The sequence below is a fragment of the Pseudopipra pipra genome, chromosome 6 (assembly GCF_036250125.1).
Source record: "Pseudopipra pipra isolate bDixPip1 chromosome 6, bDixPip1.hap1, whole genome shotgun sequence".
Taxonomy (NCBI): domain Eukaryota; kingdom Metazoa; phylum Chordata; class Aves; order Passeriformes; family Pipridae; genus Pseudopipra; species Pseudopipra pipra.
The window spans coordinates 8140591-8158609 of NC_087554.1; the positions used below are offsets into that span (position 1 = coordinate 8140591).

General features: G+C 52.7%; 1 protein-coding gene across 4 annotated transcripts in view; it reads left to right on the forward strand.

Annotated features, from left to right (window-relative positions):
- Positions 1-17657, forward strand: part of CCDC9B (coiled-coil domain containing 9B) — a 61862-nt gene extending 44205 nt beyond the window's left edge. For 3 of the 4 annotated variants that reach the window (XM_064659977.1, XM_064659979.1, XM_064659980.1), the window contains 8 exons: positions 2842-2916; positions 5406-5590; positions 6677-6738; positions 7263-7316; positions 7770-7875; positions 9197-9254; positions 9605-10413; positions 15452-17657. In XM_064659977.1, the coding sequence (XP_064516047.1) occupies positions 2842-2916; positions 5406-5590; positions 6677-6738; positions 7263-7316; positions 7770-7875; positions 9197-9254; positions 9605-10381 (1317 nt within the window). In that variant the 3' untranslated portion in view covers positions 10382-10413; positions 15452-17657. The other variant, XM_064659978.1, reaches the window with a different exon arrangement.
- The last annotated feature ends 362 nt before the right edge of the window (positions 17658-18019 follow it).

The window sequence follows — 18019 nt, forward strand, 5'->3', positions numbered from 1 at the left end:
CTAAGCTCCTACAAAAATCTCCTCCCGCAGCAGAAATGCCAGTTGTGGTGCTGACACGTGCCTGGAGAAATGGGTACCAAAAGGTTAATTTAACTCATCTGTCAGTACCTATTTTTAAAATAAGAAGACAGTGAAGTAGCTCAAAGATGTGGAAGCCTGTCAAAGCTTTTGGAGCACAGTGAGCACAAAGCAGTGCTGAACGTGGCTGGTTAATGGCACCAGCACTGTCACCACTGCCCAGGGAGAGTACCTGGGAATATGTGTTGGGAGGCCAGACAGACCTCTGTCCTGGGTCAGAGCAGGCTCTGCCCCGCTCTGGGCTGAGAAACTGAGAAATCCTGGCATAAACCTTGGGATAAACAACCATAATCTTCCCTCTCTGCCTCAGGCTTTTGTGCCCTCCCCCTGCTCTGCAGGAACAGTTACACGAGGGATGATGATGTCCTTGTCATTTTTCATAATTTTGGGGGCGGAGAGGAGGAAGAAGGAGAAAAACATGTTTTGCTTCCTTGTGGTGTGTGGTGAGAGGGGAGCAGCAGCTCTGGGGCAACAGGACAATGGGAAATCTGCTCCGGAGCCAGAGCCAGAGCAAAGCCGGCTGTTCTCTGCTCAGCTCAGACCTGCTGTCCTGGTACAAAAGAGCTACATTTTTGTGGTCATCTCAATTTTCCACAAGGCCCTTTGAGAAGCAAAAATAGCTGCAGACTAAAGCCAAAGGCATGGCTTGGAGTGAGGGTGCAAAGGGGTGGAGGGTTGTGTGGTGTCCCTGTGACCCAGCGGTTTGTGGAGGGCACTGACGAGCAAGTGCTCTGAGCGGGACAGCCCTGGGATGCAGGGCTCTGGGACATTCTCTGGGATGCAGTCTCTGGAATGCAGGACTCTGGAATGCAGGACTCTGGGATGCAGGTCTCCAGGACAGCCTCTGGGATGCAGGTCTCCGGCACTGACCAGCCATGCAGGAGCTGCCTGTTCCCCTGTATCCCGCGAGCCGCAGCACGATCCCTCACCCGGGCCATCCCTACGGGTTCCCTGGGCACTGGCTGGCTCCCGGCTGCTCCAGGGCTGGAGGGAAGCTGTGCTGGCTGCAGGCAGAGCTCACTGCTCCCCCCAGCTTACTCACGGCCTGGCTCGGCGCTCCAGCTGTGCGGATGCTCCGGCTTTCCGGTTCCTGTCTTTGGGGGCACAGTCGGGCATTGTAAAGGGGCCAGACGGAATCACTCTTTGCATGAGCCTGGGGGGAGATAGGCAGGCTCAGCTGGAACAGTGAGCACACACAGCCCTGCAGCTCCCTGCCTGTTTCCCCATCAATCATAAGCTGTTGGGCATTTTGGAGGCAAACGGTGCTCCTTCTCTCCCATCTCTCCCCCCACACCCCTCCACATGGAGGGGCTCCCGCTCTCCTGCAGTAACTGACCCCTTTGTCCCCTTTCCAAAAGGAGTTCTAGTTTCACTTGCAGCTGCTTTAAGGCTAAAGGCCCCTCTGCACCTTGCTCCCAGCCAGCTCCCTAAATAAGCAAGCTTTCCAGGTGTCTGCTGTTTAATCGCTCTGTAAATGCTCAGTTTTGGGGTGCAGAGGCTCGTTGGATCCCTCGCTACAGGGTTCTTCTCGTGGGGCTGCACCAGCAGGGGACTTGGAGTCCAGAGGGAGCGTTTTTGTTGACACAAGTTTTCACAGCAACATTTTGAAATAAATCCTCGGTATCATCTTTCACCATATCCCCTTTTGCTGCACACAGGACATGGTGAGGAGTGGCTTTTCTGAGCACCCCCAAAATCTTTGCTGAAAAATCCCAGGACAATATAGCTACCATTTTCCTCATTATTTCCAAGGATCTGTTTTCACAAGCTTCCATCCACACTGGAGCTACCAGTCAGCCCGGTGAAGCTGTTGTGCACCAAGGGCAGTGTCCCTGAGCAGTGGCTGTATGGCCACACTTCCCACCTGCCTCAGACTTAGTGTGTGTGGGCAGGCCCCCAAAAGCCTGTCCCCAGCTCTCTCCCTCCATGATCCCACCGGGTATGTGGGAACAGCCGGCAGCGGGATGAGTTGCCTTAGGAGACTGGGCAGAGCTGCAGGTATTGAGACTGATATCCTGAGTTTCCCGCATGCAACCCTGTAAAACTAAACCTGGGGCTGCCAAATGCTTGGAATAAAAGTCCTGTTTCCAGCCTGGGCTGGATCCCACCACGCTGCCGCTTTCTGGAAGGGCTGAGCTGGCAGTTCGTGCTCCATGTTCCTCTTTGTGTTTCAGTTCTGCTTGGCACTGCACAATGGCAGCTCAGCCCACACTCCCCTGGCCCCGCAGCCATCCAGCCAGGCAGGAAGCCTTTCCTAACACATCTCTGTGCTCTGCAGGCTGTTCTGCTGAGAGGTGACAGCATGGGTAAACCCAGTGGGAGCAGGGATGGATCCCGGTACAAGGGCACCCATGTTTGCCAAGGACAAAAATCACTCCCAGCTTGACCATGCTGGCTTTTAGCTGCACCTTAGGTGGGCTCCCAGATCTTGTGCAGTTGAATCACAAGCTGTGCCTTTGGCCCAAATCTGAAACTTGGTCTGACTTTGAAAGAAATGGGACTATACAGGACGGCTCTTGGCCTCTCCCTTGGGAGGAGGGAGGGACCAGTGGGAATGCTTTTCTCACACACCTCTTGCTCTCTGATTTCCCTTTTTTTCTATACCAGCTTGATTCAGGGCCCCAGAAACCAATCCTTCCTCTTTTGCTGACCTTTTCTGAGCAGTTCTTACATGTCCTGGTGGGCACAGGGTCAGGCACTGGCTGCCCTGCCAGGAGTCCTTGCTTAATCCTTGAAATGACTCCTGTGTCTGTGCTCTTGCAGGCAGAGGAGCGGAGAACAGCAGAGAAGAGGAGATCAGACAGTGACAGAGGCCCAGAAAGTGAGCACAGCCGGAAGGTGAGTGGGACCTGTGTCCCTTTGGGGGACCATTGTCTTGGAAGAGAAAACCAGTAGGATGTGCCTCCCCACCACAGTCCTGAAGGAAGGTGATCTTTAAGGTCCCTTCCAACCCAAACCCTCCTGTAATTCTGTGAAGCAGCAGTGTGCTCTCATGTGGCCCCCACTGCTCATCCCGCTCCTCATCCGAAGTGTAACCGAGCAGTTGACACTCTTAGAGCAAAGCAGTGCTGGAAAGGTGACAGGGACCTGCCTTGTGGCTGCTCAAGCCCCTCACACAGCTGCAGGGAAGGGTAACATGCTCACCCCTGTGGCAGCACAGCCCTGGCTGGTTCCTCTCCCAAAACCATTTCCTTGTGGATTGAAGAGCTCGGGCCGCATTAGCTACAGCTCCTCACTTTGCAGGAGCTGAGGAGGATGGAGGTAAATTAAAGCAGAGGCCTTCCCACTGACTGTTTAATGCAAAGCCTGGAGACATGCTGGCTCCCCTGAGCCTGCAGATGCTTTAATTAATGGAGCACAAATGGAATAACCCCACCTCAGCAGGATTCATTAGGAGGACACAGATGGGCTCCTAGACAATAATTCCAGCTGAGCCCCCCAGAGCAGGAAAGGGGAACACGATGGCCTGTGGTCCAGCCAACCACAGCTCTGCTGTCACTGAGGTGAGGGACCAGCCCTTCCTGCTCCGTGGGCCCACAAGAGACCGTGGCACCAGCCTCAGTCCTGCCCTCACTTTTGGCTTTATGGGTGCATCAGGATCCATCCTGGCAGGACCCACCGTGGGGCTGGAAGTGTGGGGGAGCCTCTCCAGGTGCCCCGGCCCAGGGATCCGTGCTTGCCCTGGCTTTGCCCTGCTGTGCCCTGCCTTTCTGTTCGCCTCCTCTCTCCCTCCCCGGGGCCGTGGGCTCAGGTGCCCCAGCTCCTGCCAGCCCAGGATGGAGGAGCACTTGGAGCCACCCCAGCTCCGGCCCACGCGGGTGGGTCACCTCGGTAACGGGGCTTTCTGTGCCGCCCTCCCGCTGCTCCGCTTTCATCCCCACAGGCTGAGGGGGGAACTCCTCTCTGGGGAAGGGCTGAGGGCGGCTGCTGGAAGGACACGTGTGTGAGGTGATGAATTGCCTGCTGGTAATTAGCACCCCAGGACTGGCTCTGCACTGAGCTGTTCCCTACGCTCTGTTGCTTGACAACACACCACGGCCTGCCGGCTCCTGTTTCCACTGCATCCATTAACCTGACAGCTGGGATACCTCCCCCCACATGCTCCCTTAGCTCTGAACTGCCTTTTCATTAAGATCTCAGTTTTTGAGGAGTGACAAACCAAGAGCCTGACAGCAGTGAAGGGGAAGAGCCCCTTTGCTCCAGGAATGGGCACAGGGTCGGCCCAAGCTCTGTGACTGTGGGCTCCCATGGGTGCCTGGTGGTCACAGAAGGCTGGCTTCCTTTTCCACCTTCTCAGTGTGAAGGATTTCATAGCCATAACTTTGATTTTAGTGTGCCAAAGTCTTCAGGCTGGGGGGACTCATCAGCCCGGTGCATGTTCTATGTGAGTTCAGCCTCTCAAACCCTGCTGCAAACACTCCAGGAACTGACTATTTGCCATAAGTAAACCTTAGCAAAGTTGCTTTTCCAGGAAAATCCGAGAACATTTGGGTTTAAAACCTTCACATGAGCAGTGAAGGCCGCTGTCTAATTTACACCCACAGCTAAAGTGGCTGCAGGTACAACTGCAGTGAACCCATCCTGTGGCCATTTGCACATGGAATTACAGGGGCAGGCTCCAAAAGGTTGTAATCAGGGACTGAACATGTAGAATGAAAAAATACATCTTATGGGAGCTGCTTCCCAGATCTGGAGGTTGAATAGCACTCCAAGAACCAAGGAAACACTGTGGTTTGGGTTAGGGAAACAGCAGTGACACCCCAACTCTTTAAGATAACAAGAATGTGTCCAGATGGCAGAATCCAGGGCTTTAGGTGAAAGTTATTGTAATAATTTGAAATGTCAAAACTCTTCCTGCAGTCTGGATGAAGTGGAACAACTTCTCAGAAATACATTGCAACCAATCATCATTGTATTGTTGAACATAATCCCCAGAAGTGTCCAAGGCCAGGTTGGATGGGCCAACAAGATGAACTTTAAGGTCCCTTCCAATCCAAACCAGTCTGTGATTCCATGAATATCCCTGGAAGGGAGTGGTTGCTTGCTGTGATTTGGCTGTGGATTTACAATGTGGCTCCAGGCAATCCATGTAGCTTCTTCCTGCCTCAGTTTTCCTCTCTGTAGAACCAGCAAGCCCAGGACTGGTGTATTTGGGGTGTGAGTGAAGCAGAGCCCTGGGTGTGCACAGCACTGCAGAGAGGGGAGCTGAGCTCGCTCCAGGTTGTTCTTAATCCTGCTGAGCATTTCTGGTGGTGACAGCACAAAGTACCCTGAACAGGGCTGTTTCAGGCAGTTTTATTAACCAGAAGCTCTTTTCCCTCCCCCAGGATGGTGGGAAGTCAGTGCAGAAGAGCCCTGGAGACGGGAGTTTCCCCATGACTGGCCGGGAACGCTCCGAGTACATCCGCTGGAAGAGGGAGAGGGAGCAGATTGACCTGGAGCGCCTGGCACGGCACAAGAACGCCAAGGGCGAGTGGCGGAGGGCTTGGGATGTGGAGAAGTCGGAGCACATGTAGGTCCTTCCCTGTGCCAGGGGAGTTTGCCTGCAGAGGCCTAAAGCCAGTGGTGGGATCTGGTGCAGATACTGATTGCCGAGCACATCCCGTGCTGTCCTCTGCCTCTCCCTGGCCAAATCCACACTGCTGCCTCTTTCTCCCCCTGACCATGTGGGATCAGATAACAGTCCACAGGTTCTCTCACTGCCCTGCTTGTTTGTCCTTTTCAAGCACAGGAGAGTCCAACGTCCCTAAATCCTCCCCACCCCATACACTGAGCCTGTTCAGGCGCTGCAGGTTGAGGGGCTCACCCAAAGGGCCACCTGTGGGATACAGGAGCAGTGCTGGGGACAGCAATGTGGGAGAGCTGGGAATGGGACTGACACATCCCTGCCTTAATCACTGTCCCCCTGACTGTGCTGCTTCAGCTCGGTCACACCACCTAGGGAGCTTTGGAGGATGACCTGGCACCTGCAGCAGGATAAGGCTCTGGTAGGGTTTGGAGTTGGGGAATGTTACAAAGGTTTGCTGATAGAACAGTTCGTGCAGGGCAGGTAGGTGGGACAATCCTTTGGCTGAGGAATGGGACCAAACACATCAATTTTCAGTCTGACCTCAACAATTAGAGGTGAACTGTCTTAAGTGGGTGCTGAGTGTTGCTGGCAAGACAGCCCTGAGCCCTACTGCTCTCTCATACATCAATTTTTAAGAGAAAAGTCATAACACAAAATAAGCAGAACTAGATACGAACCAGATGAGTCTGATCTGAGATGACAAGTCCTAAAGCTACTTCAGGCTATGTTTGGAAGCTTTGGGAAGCTTCATTTGAGCATGGCACAGCTACACTACAGGCATCTATAGGGAGTTCACAGAACTTAACATATACATGTGGGTACTGATGTAAAGGTTTTGGAGGCTCTCCTTTGGGGTAGAATTGCCTTACAGCCTCATTTCTCCTGGCTGGTGCAGCAGCTTCAGCTCCTGCTGAGAAACCTGCCCAGGTTTGCCCATGGGCAGGTGCCAAAGGGCTGAGGGCTCCTGCCCACACTTTGCACACTGGGGGAGGATGGTCAGGTCTGACAATGCCTGTTTTTAACCTGCAGGTTTGAAGAGGACTTTGTTAAGGATGGGGAGCCAGCCTTGGATAATCCCAGCAATAAGAAAGGTTGGCAGGGGACACCTAGACTCTGTCCTGACACCAGTGAGCGCTGGTCCTGCGCACCCCAGTGCTGCAGCAGCTGCCGGGGCTGTGTCAGCTGAGAAGCTCTGCTTCCCTGGGCAAATGCCTCTGAGCTGGGGCTCAGCCCTCCCTGGGCTGGGCAGGGGGCTCAGGGGATGGGATTCGAGCTGGGTGCTAGAGCTTTGAACCTTCCTAGAGCTTTGGACCTTCCCAGGGACAGCACTTGCTTCTGTAACCTGGGACGACACCATCCGGAGGCTCAGCCCTGTCTCCTTTCCCAAACACTGGTTTGAGAGGCAATCCTATTCCAGAGCACAGCACCTCTGATCCCTGGGGCACATGCTGGCTTCTTTACTAGCATTAGTCCATCCTGACTCCTGTTGCTCAGGAGATGGACTGGCAGAACCAGGCTTTCCCTTGTGACACCCTGTTTGAACATCAGCCTTTCTGCTGCCTGTCCACTGCAGATCCTCACTCACTTCGGTGCTTCCTTTGCTGTGTCCTTGCAGGGGGAAGAAATGCAAGGAAATTTCAGCACAGGTCCTTTCCTGCCGATGGCAGAGGTGAGTAAGCCACAGGATTCTTTTGTGCCACCCCACTAAATGCCAGCACCTCTGATACTCCTCATGGAGAGAGTTCTCTCCAGGCACTCAGATTTGGAGTGGCTTTTGGGGACAGACCACATGGCTGCTCTCATATCTGTGTGCAGGGGAAAACAAGACTTCCAAGAACAGCACAAGGAAGACTATATCCAAGGAATAAGATTTAAAGCTGTAACTGGAATTTGGAATAAAAAAAAACCAAAACAAAACCACAGAATAAACACCCTAAATTCTCAATTTGTATTTATGACTTTAAAAAACAGATGTGCAGTATGCACACAGCTTCAGAGGCTTCCCACTCCAGAGGTACTTTCCAGGGACCCAAGGATGTTGACATCTCCAGGGGTCTGGGGGACCAGAAGCAGCAGGCTGGTCGTGCCTGCTTTTGCCTGGCATTTCCAACCCGTTTTGCAGGTGGAGGACACCACGGGGTGAATGTGAGCGACCCTGGCCCGAAGGCAGTGCCCGCGGTGAGCAGCCGCGCCAAGGGGAAGGACAGACTGACGGGCAGAGCCAGGAGGTGAGGAGCTGGCAGCAGGGCCGTGCTGGGCTCACTCCTTGCCTAACTGGGAAGAGGGACAGACAAAACCAGATACTGTCTGTGGTGTCTGGCAGGAATTCCCTTGGTGGGGTTTGTGGGACTTGTGGGGTGTGTCGTCGCTGTCCTGACCTGCTGCACCAGCTCTCTGAGAACAGCCTGGGGGGTCGGGTTACTCTGGGTCCAGATTTGGGTACTGCTGGCACACCCCAGCAAGCTTTTGGACACATCTGGTCTGGCTTCCAGGCCCGGCTGAAACGGAGGAGCCGCCTCCAAAGATACTTCCCAAATGAACCAATAGGAAGGGGGATTGACACTGTGGTACAAGTGGCTTTAATTCTTCTGAAACAACTGCTCTTAAAGATACCAACCCTGGTGAGGAGGGAGGGGGCTGCTCCTGCCAGCTGTGGGCAGCCCACAGCAACACAGTCATTTGCACAGAAGGAATTTCAGAATATCAGCAAACCCATGTTTTGCAGGGAGAAATATGTGCATATGTTATATATGTGTATATTATATATACCATGTTTGTTTGTGACCAGTAAGTCAGCAGGCACACACACAAGCAGGGAAGGGTTCCTCAGCCCTTCCCTGCCCAGTAGCACTGCATGGGCAGGTTCAGATTTATATTTATATTCACCCAGCAAATTCAGACAAGCCAAGGAAAGCAGTTCCTCATGCAGCCTTTCACGAAGCCGTGGCCCTCCTTGGCACAGGATGTTGTAGCTGCTGCAAATTTATTATGGGGTCAAAATGCACTCACACAAATCCTTGGGAGAGACTGTCTGCTAAGCTCAGCATGACTCAACAGAGATACCATCTCAGGCCCAGGAAATCCCAGAGCCACATGTTCCTGGAAGCTGGGGAGGGAACAGGGGGTAGGTCAGCGCATTTTTCCTCTTTCCAAACCCTACCCTAAGCATCTGCCAGTGATGCTGGGAATGTAAAAGCAATTTTATCCTTCAGCATCTCCCTCTGTGACCTGGGACGCTTGGGCACTGTCAGGCAAACAGGACCAGGCTGTGGCAAGCACCAGCACAAGCAAACTGTATCTTCTTAGTCTAACTCGACTGTCTGTTCTGGCAATTGGAGTTTATGTTTTCATTACAATTAGAATTATAACAACCAGTTCATTAAGATTTAGTGGCCTCAGATGAGTTTCTCTGGATGGGCCTGGACAGGGGGCTCAGACAAGGAATGAATGGCCCTGGTAGGAATCCCTACCAGGTGTCAGGCAGGGACAGTGGCTTTGCCATATGAGAACTTGAGGGCCTAAATTCTGATTTAATTTTTTTCTTGACAGGTGGGATGCAAAAGAAGGCGAGGACATGTCTTTTCTGAAGGATGACCTTGATGGCCAGGTGAGCTCAGGAGTTCCAGCCTGGCTGCTGAGTTTTCCTAACATATGCACTACTAGGAAAGTTGGATTCTCTGAGCCACTGTGAGCTGGGACCTCTGTTTTGGGGTCAGTGCATCCCTCATTAGCACTCTCCACATGGCATGGTGTGACAGCAGCTTCAGTGCTTGCACTGCCTCTCTGTCAGCACAACCACCCAACTATTCTGGCCCCCTGAACACTTCACCTACATCCCTTCACACTTTTTAGTGGCCTTTGCAAATTTTTCCTCAAGTTTTCAGAACCCTCAGAGGCAAGAAGTACCATCTACTGGTATTTTAAAAAGCTGAACTAAATGTCTCCTTTGTTTCTCAGAGGAGCCTTGGTGTGGACAAGCGGAAGAGCAGAGGAGAGGAGGGGGTGGAAGAGAACTGCACAGCTGAGCAGGAGGAGAAGGGGAAGCAGCCAAGCCTCCAGGATCACGGGGCCTCCTCGTCCCAGCGGCTCCGAAGGGAAGGGGGGAAGGTCCATCCTGCCCACAACGGGCAGAAGGAGGAGCGGAGAGGGGTGAAGGGCTGCAGCACGGAGGTGTCTGTGACCAGCACAGGGGACTCAGAGCCAGGGCCCAAGCCAAGCAAGGAAAGTGTTGGGGAAGATGCCAATGGGAAGCCTGGCACTGCTGACACCTCCCAGGAGAAGGAGAGCACTGGCAGCACTGCTCCTGCGAGCAGCCTCCCAAGCACTGTGCCAGCCACCAGCGAGGAGACTTTGTCCCTGCCCATGGGAGCAAATGTAGATGGAGCTGGATCAGAGAAAAACCCAGTTTCACAACAGGAGTCCTCCCAGGACTCCTCAAACTGCCACGGAGAACAGCTGGACACAGCAGCAGGAGACAGACTGGATGCAGATCAAGGACAGCTGATGAGCAGAGGAGGGGAGGAAATGACCCAAAGCACTGCCCTGGAGGGGCAGGCACTTGCACTGAAAGGAGAAGATGCTGAAGGCACTGAACACCAGGAGCCTTTGCCCCCAGGGAAAGCCAGCTCTGACAAGACTGTTGTGCCTGAGCAGGACACAGCAAAGTCCCAGTCCGGAGAAGGGGACCAGCCTGAGGACTGCAAGGACAAGGACACTGGGGATGCCCTCAACTAGCACAGGTTACACCGGCTTGCCTGAGACAGAAGGTGAGTTCCTGACCCCCTCCCCATGGAGTCTCTGCTGTCCCATTACTGCTCTCAGCCATAGCACAGGGCCACAACTCCACTCACTGTGGTATGATGGCATCACAGCAGAAAACTGTCCAGAAATGTTCATTAGCAGGGCTAGGGATCCCTCAGGGAGTTAAACCTGTGAATCCCAAAGGCCTGTCCTGGAGTGGACGGGGAAGGAGTGGAAAGTCAGGAAAATTCTGACTGAAAATTGGGCTGCTGACACACATTAGTTAGGGCACAAACTGAGACTATTCCTGGGAAGGGAAAACCTCAGAAAGGATGAGAGGGATAACCTCAGCAGTATTACTTGTCTCTGGGGGGATCACAAATTGAGGTCATCATGGTACCTGCCCCAAACCCTTTGAAAGCCTCACCCCGTGGGCAGAGGTTTGGGGAAGGTTGGCTCCATGGGGAGTTGTTTTCCCAGTACAAGGTCTGTGAGTGATGGATAGTAACACTGGTGCAGGGCAGTGCATAAACACACAGGGTGAGATGGGTCACGAACCAAACAGAGGAGGGAGAACAGAGCTGGTTATGGAGAAGTGCTCCAGGTTTTACACAAAGAAGTTTCTTCCATAAGGGCAAACGGAAAGCAAGAAAAGCCAGGAGAAGGAACAAAGGATGGCAGGAACAAAGGTAAGGTAGGAATTAGGAGCAAAGGGCAAGGGGAGAGTGTAGGGGCTCTTTCTGCAAGGTGTGTTTTTTCTGGGCAGTGCCCCCCAGATCAGGATGTCACACAAAGCAGAGATGAGCATTTCCAGAACATGGGCCAGGTTCCCTCACCCCTGAGTTGCTGTCAGGATACCCCTGGCTCTTTCCTTTACAGAGGCAGCAGCTCTGTTCCATGAGTAGGCACTTGAGGCAATTGGCTGCTCAGAGCCAGGCAGGCAGACCCCCCCTCAAGTACCTTTCCCAGATTCCATGAGCTTTCCTGCAGACCTCAACCCAGCAGTGTGTCCCCCGGTGCTGCTCAGCATTCATCCCAGAGTACAAATGAGCTTAGGGATGAAGTGGGTAAGCTGCTAACAAAGACTTTCCCTATAATCCCATCCACACAAAAGGCAGGGAGAAGCACAAGAGTCACAGCAATTTCAAAAAGACAAAGCACCAAGAACCAGCAGGAGCTGGTTCTGTGCTCAAATGAAAATTCCTTCCAGTGAGGGAAATTAATTCCAACAGCATTTAGGAAAATGTTTTGAAACACCTGGATGCACATACTGGGAGATTACTGTCCAGCCATGCCTCTCCAACCTACCAAGACTCCCCCAAAATTAGAGGATAAAGGGATGAATGGCAACCTTGCTCACTCAGGATAACTTTAATTAGACACCAGCTAAGAGGAAACACTAAATTACAGCAGTCCATTTTCATCTCAGCGATGGGAGATTCCTGTGGTTTGGTAATAGGACCCTGAGTCCACTTCAGCGTGGCTCTCCACTCCATCAGTCCTCCCTGGACTAATTACAGCAAGCTTAATTACAAACACAGCCATGTGGCCTGGAGAAGAGGAGGTGTTTGCACTTCAGCACTCAGGTACCTGCTGGGCTGAGCTGGGGCTGGGCACTGGTATCGATATCCAGGGCTTGGGAAACTTCAGGGCTTGGGAAACACCGAGTGTTGGGATGCCAGAGGGAACTGAGGGGTTAACTGGTGTTCATTCCATCCTGCCTTCCTGTCTCTCTCCTTCCTGCTGCCAGGCTCATTTCCCCTTGCCTGACCATGCCCCCACTCCTTTTAGTGCTTAGAGCAATCAGTAATTCCCAGCAAAGCCCATCTAGTTCCAACCCCCTGCCATGGACAGGGACACCTTCCCCCGAGGAGCAGCAGGGTCTGTGTCCCCCATCTCAGCAGTGGCTTAGCAGGACTGGTTCATAATTCCCTGCCAGGAGGCAGCAGGTGACTTCCCAGTGGGATTTGCTTTTATTTCTCTGAAAAATACGGATGTGACAAATGCCATGTATGTCCCAGGAACGTGTCTGTTCAACATCTCAGATCTCACAAAACCCAAACCGGAGTCCTCGTTAAAACTTTTCAGACAGAAAATGTTGTGTTTTTAAATACTGGTGATCCAGTTTTGGTACAGTGCAGTTTTTGGAAAATCAGTGTTGAAAGAAATGGTGTGATATTGCAAAATACACCCTATCATCCCTGAGGGATATAAAAATATCCTGCCATTGCAAAGTTTATCTTGAGGAATTTCCATCCAGTAGAAAATGCTGGACTGGGTCACTTCACCTGCTGCCCAGGGCCATGCCCTCTCTTCATGACCTCACATGTCCCAAAGCAGGGCAGGATCTGTAACAGCTGGAAACGTGTCTCAGTGATGAGGATGGGCTGTCCCTGCCCTGCTCCGGGGCTCCGCGGGGCAGTGTCCCACTCCCACGGAATGCAGATCTCACATCCCTTCCTGCACAGCAGCAGCTCCGTGCAGCCACCACATGGGGTTCACAGCTCCCCCTCCCAGTGCCTATTTTTGGCACTAACAATCTCCAGCACCTCCAAAGCAGTGGGAGATGCTGTGCAGGGAGCGTGGTGGGGCTTTCATCCGTCGCTTCAAATAACAAGGAATAAATATTTACCCGAAGTGCAGGACTGGAATCCCTGGAGAATGTCCAGCAAGTCCCAGAGAAGTAAACGATACACAAAAACCACAGAAGCTTTTCCCTGAATTCTCTTGAGAAAATTAATCTTAACATCTTTAGAGCAAATGCAGCTGGGGGTGGATTTGCAGAGCAGCTCCAGGGATGTGACCTTGGCGCTCTGGCTGACGTAAACAGGAGTGGGACCGGCAGGGCCTGTGTGCTGGGGACGGAGGGGTCGGCACAGGTCGGCTCTGATGCAAAGCAGCGCCCAGGGTTGGTGCAGGAAGCAGCACAAGCACAGACCAGCACTTCCCAGCACAGCCGGGGAGCTGCGGAAGCACAACCGGCTTCCTCGAGGTTCAGGAGACAGGAAGTCCCATCTGCTGGCACGTCCTGGGAGCTGGCCTGGGATTGGCAGGGTCAAGGGCTTGCCTGGAATAGCACCGGCCTCCCTGGTCCTTCCTGCAGCCCACAGCACCCTCTGGAGCCCACTGTCATGCCATGGGCATTTCACATTCCCAGAGCACCTCTGAGTGCCACCACAGCAGAGAGGTTAGTCCTCCTGGAGAGCCGGGGAGTGGGATTGTCTCTGTACCTCTGGAGTGATGGAAACCTCTCCCGTGGTGCGATATGGGAAAATACTGTTAACCCTGGAAAACACAGGGATTCTGTGAGAATGGTGCAGGAGACTCGGGACACACAGGGAAGGACTCCAGAGCTGGTGAGGGAATGTTGTTTAGTCTAGGAGAAGGAAGGCAGAAAGCAGTGGAGTCGTGATCTCTGTAAATACAGGGGTAGCAAAGGGGGAGAAACATCCAAGCCAGAACACAATGCTGGGGCAGAGACCAATGTACTGGAGAAACACAGGAATAAATATGGGAAAATCAGGAAAAGGTGGCCACCTGTCAGGGACAGGTGACTTGGAAGCACACCATGGCTGGAGCAGGGTGTGCCCTTAGGGCCACTTACTGAAGCTTAACAACCTAAACACAACTCAGGGCTCTGCCAGATGAGCTGCTGCCATTCCAGCACTGGGAACAGAGCTGCTCTTGGATCCTGCAGTTGTTTCTGCTATCCCAGAGCTCCAGGAGGGAGCAGGTGCCCACACCTCAGCCACCTGTGTTCACCCTCCTAATGTAAACCCAAATGAAGAGGAGTTCAAGATAATGTCCAGCTCCCACAGGCATCTCCTGCACAGACTGCCTTTACAGGTTTAAGCTCACCAAGGATTGCAGTGATAATTTTGCTACCAGCAAATCTAGACAAAGAAACCAGTTCTCATTAAAATAGGAATTAATTCAGGGATGTCCAATGGCCTGTGCTAGAGGATGTCTCATGACCTTGAGGGCAGGTTTAGATGGGATATTGGGAAGAAATCCTTCCCTGTGAGGGGGGTGAGGCCCTGGCACAGGTTGCCCAGAGCAGCTGTGGCTGCCCCATCCCTGGAAATGTTCAAGGCCGGGTTGGCCGGGGCTTGGAGCACTTCTGGTCTATTGGAAGCTGTCCCTGCCCATGTGGAGCTGGACACCCTCAGCAGCAGGACAGGCCAGCCCTGGTTGCTGCACACAGACAGGACCAGGAATAATGTCTCCAGCAGCAATCTCCTCTGAGCTGTACATGGCATTGGCTGTGTCAGTACCTTGGGTCTGGCTGCAGAGCAGTTCCTTATTAAATATCCGTGGCTGTGTCCTTAGATGATTCCTTGAGAGGTTTCTTTTTTATGCAAGCCAAGCTTCCTACGGCCTCTCCTGCCTTCGCGGGGTTTCATCTGTTTTTCTTTTTATATCCCCTCCCTGACCTTTCTCGGGAGCTTTGGGTGCTGAAATCTGCATCAGCAAAAGGCAGAGCTGTGGATTTAAACATGGAGGCAGGAAAATGCCAGCTCAGCAATTCTGAGCAGCACCCAAGCATCTGGCAACCAGAGAAGAATAAAAAGTCTGCCTTTCCCAATTAAAATCAGCGTGTCTGGGGCTGGAGGCAGCTCCAGGACAGCAGGCTCCAGACACGGGATAGTTTTTCACTAGGGAAAGCTGATTCACCCTCTGCCCTTGGGACACACAAGGGCTGCACCCCCAGGCCAGGTTCACACGGAAACCAGCCCCTCCTTTTGCTCCAGCATACACAGAAGCATGTCAGGATTGTTGTTCCCGAGATGTAAGGAAAGAATAAAGGAGTCCTACCTGTCCCAGAGGAGGACTGGGAGTGTTCCATCCAGACTGGTGCAGTCAGCTCATCCCCTGGGCTGCAGAGCCCCCGCTGCTCCCGTCGGATTTGGCAGCAGGTATCTGGGTTATGCCCCAGCGGTGCCTCCCAGGCAGCCCCAGCCGTGCAGGAAGGGCAGGTTGGAACTCAGCAGACATTTTAATTTACACCTCAGCAGTTCCCTGGAGACTGATAATCCCACTGCTGTCTCTGCTCTCCTTTTGCAGGATAACGTGCTGGAGGCGGTGGAGGAGAAGAGAAGAGGAGCACAAGCTTGTCCTCACTCTTTTACCTTCTATGAAATCAGCTTTCAGCACCTGCCCTGTGCCCAGCACCACCCCACTCACAGTTCTGGCATCCCCCTTCCCTCTCCATCTGCCAGAGGACAGGGAAGGGTGCCCACACTCCCACCCTACAGCAAAACCACCATCACTTATCTCTTTTTTTGTTTGGCCTATATTGCAGCTGCGTGGCAAGCCAAGGAAATGTCTACTGGATGCACTTTATTTAATTTAATGACTAATTCTGTGTAGAGTTAAGGTTTGGGTTTCTGGGCACAGTTTTCTGCCCTGGAGGCTGGAGGGAACCTGCCCGTGTCAGGGCTGTGCCAGAGCCTGGAGCAGCGGGAAGGGGTGGCGTGTGAGGGTGTAGTTCATAGGTGGGTGCAGAAATAGCGTTCAGAGCTCTGGTACTAGAGGTTTGCACGTGGTTGAAGTGTTGGCAGAAGTGTACAGTAGTGGCAGGGCTGTGGATGGATGGATGGATGGATGGAGCACAGCCGTGGGGCACACAACTCCATGTGCCAAGCACAGATGCCCCCCAGCATCTCCTCCCTGAAGAGCCTCCAGCTCTCCCCTGCCAGAGGCTGAGGAGCACATCAGGACACTGCTGTGTGCCAAGGAAGGGGCTCTTGGGTTGAGCAGGGGTGGGCACAGCTCAGCAAACTGTGCCCGCTTCCCAAGGGCACTGGTAACTGGGCACCCCTGCAGCAGGGCAATCTCCTCCTCCACCACACTGCCCAGAGCAGCGCCAGCAGGACCCAGGCCAGACTGGACCTGGAGGCCCAAGACTTCCTATCAGCTTTCACCTGCCTGGTTGTGCCTTCTGTAGCCTTGTGCTTGAATTAAGAGGGCAGGAGTCCTCTGGAAGCTGCCCCACAGACCTTCTGAGCTGGCCTTAAAGACACCTTTCAAATGCAGGATCTGGAGAAGCATTTACAAGCACAAACGTGCAGCAATTCCAGCTGCTTGGATTTCCAGTCACAGCAAGCTGGGACCTAGCTGGAATACAGCTACCAGTTAAGGAGAAGGCACAGGGGATAACACAGCAGGATTTCTGACGTGGGAACGACACAGCAGAGAGGGCATCGCCTTGGAGGTGCTGCTGTAAAACCTGACGCCAGAGTAAAGTCCCTGGGCCAGGTGTGTGGAGACTGCCTGGAATGCTCTGCAGGACCTGCTCTGGCCAGGCTGCCAGACTGCCCTGGAGACCAGGCTGGCACATGTGGACTGAAATACTCAATGCTGCTTTAATATACTAATATTTGCACACAGAAACATTTGGTTTATGACTTAGACCCACAGCACCTACCGTGAAGCACAAGCCTGGGAATTTCTTCCACATGCCAAATTCAGGAGAGTTTACTGGCTTCACACCAGGTATTGTCAAGAAACAGAGCGTGCAGCTTTTGTGTTTTATCAGTAGAAACATCTTCACCCCACCAAAGCCCAGATGGGTTTATTTGGATTTACCCAACAGATAAATAAAAGATTGTAAAATTGCTCCAGGTCCTGGAGCTCCTCCATCACTGTTAAATGCTCATTTTCCTTATCTGACTGCCTCAAAAGCCTGCTTACAATTGTTTAGTTTGTTAATTTATTATTATTTTGTACATCAGGTCTCTGACCTCACTCTTGGTCCAGTCAGCCCGAGTCATTACCAGAATTTCCCAGGAGCCACTTTGCCTCCTGCTCCATGGAACACACAGTCTCAGCTCAGGAGCTGCTGCACTCCAGAGCAGTCAGACACAGCCAGGCAGGGATCTCCCATTGCCCTGGTCCAGCACTGTGCTGGAGAGATAGGAAACCTTATTGCCCTAGACTGTTCTGAAAGGAAAACCATCACTGTTCCTCCATTCCCTCCTTTTCCTCCTGCAAAGCCAAGTGACTTTGCAGCTACTGATGCCCAGGAAGGACTGAGTCTGGATCCAGGCTCCAGGGATGGGGCTGGGCAGGTCGTGCCTGTTCCAAGTGTAATTTTTTCCTGCTCATTAACACTTTGCTCGATGCACTTTGGTTGGTGCCTGGGTTGTGATTTTTCAGACAACTGTGGCTTAGCTGCTGCTTCTTTTATGGTGAGAGAAAAGACTGAGAAGTTGACAAATCTGATGTAGAGGGATTATTTATATGAAATAAAAGTTGGAATGAGGAAAAACCTCCTGTTTCTTACTGTTTCTCACATGTAGTTTCCACATGTAGAGTTTTAGAAATTGAACCTGTAATCTCTTCTTTGTAGAGTGCTGATCCTTTTGGGAAGTGTTGAACTCCTGGGCTAGCTAAGCTCCCTCACTCAAAAGCTTCCCGCAGCGATGCCAGGAAGACAAGGGTCACTTTTTCATCGAGGCATTAAAGCCACCACCTCATCACCACTGCACTTTCCTCACAAGCAAACGTGTTGGCAGCTCAGGGATTTGGTGAAGTTATTCCAGCTCTTCCAGACCCCAGGGAAGCAGCAGCACTCCCAGGCAGAATGCTTTTTCCTTCAAAGGAGCAGCTTGCCACTAGACACTCTTCTTC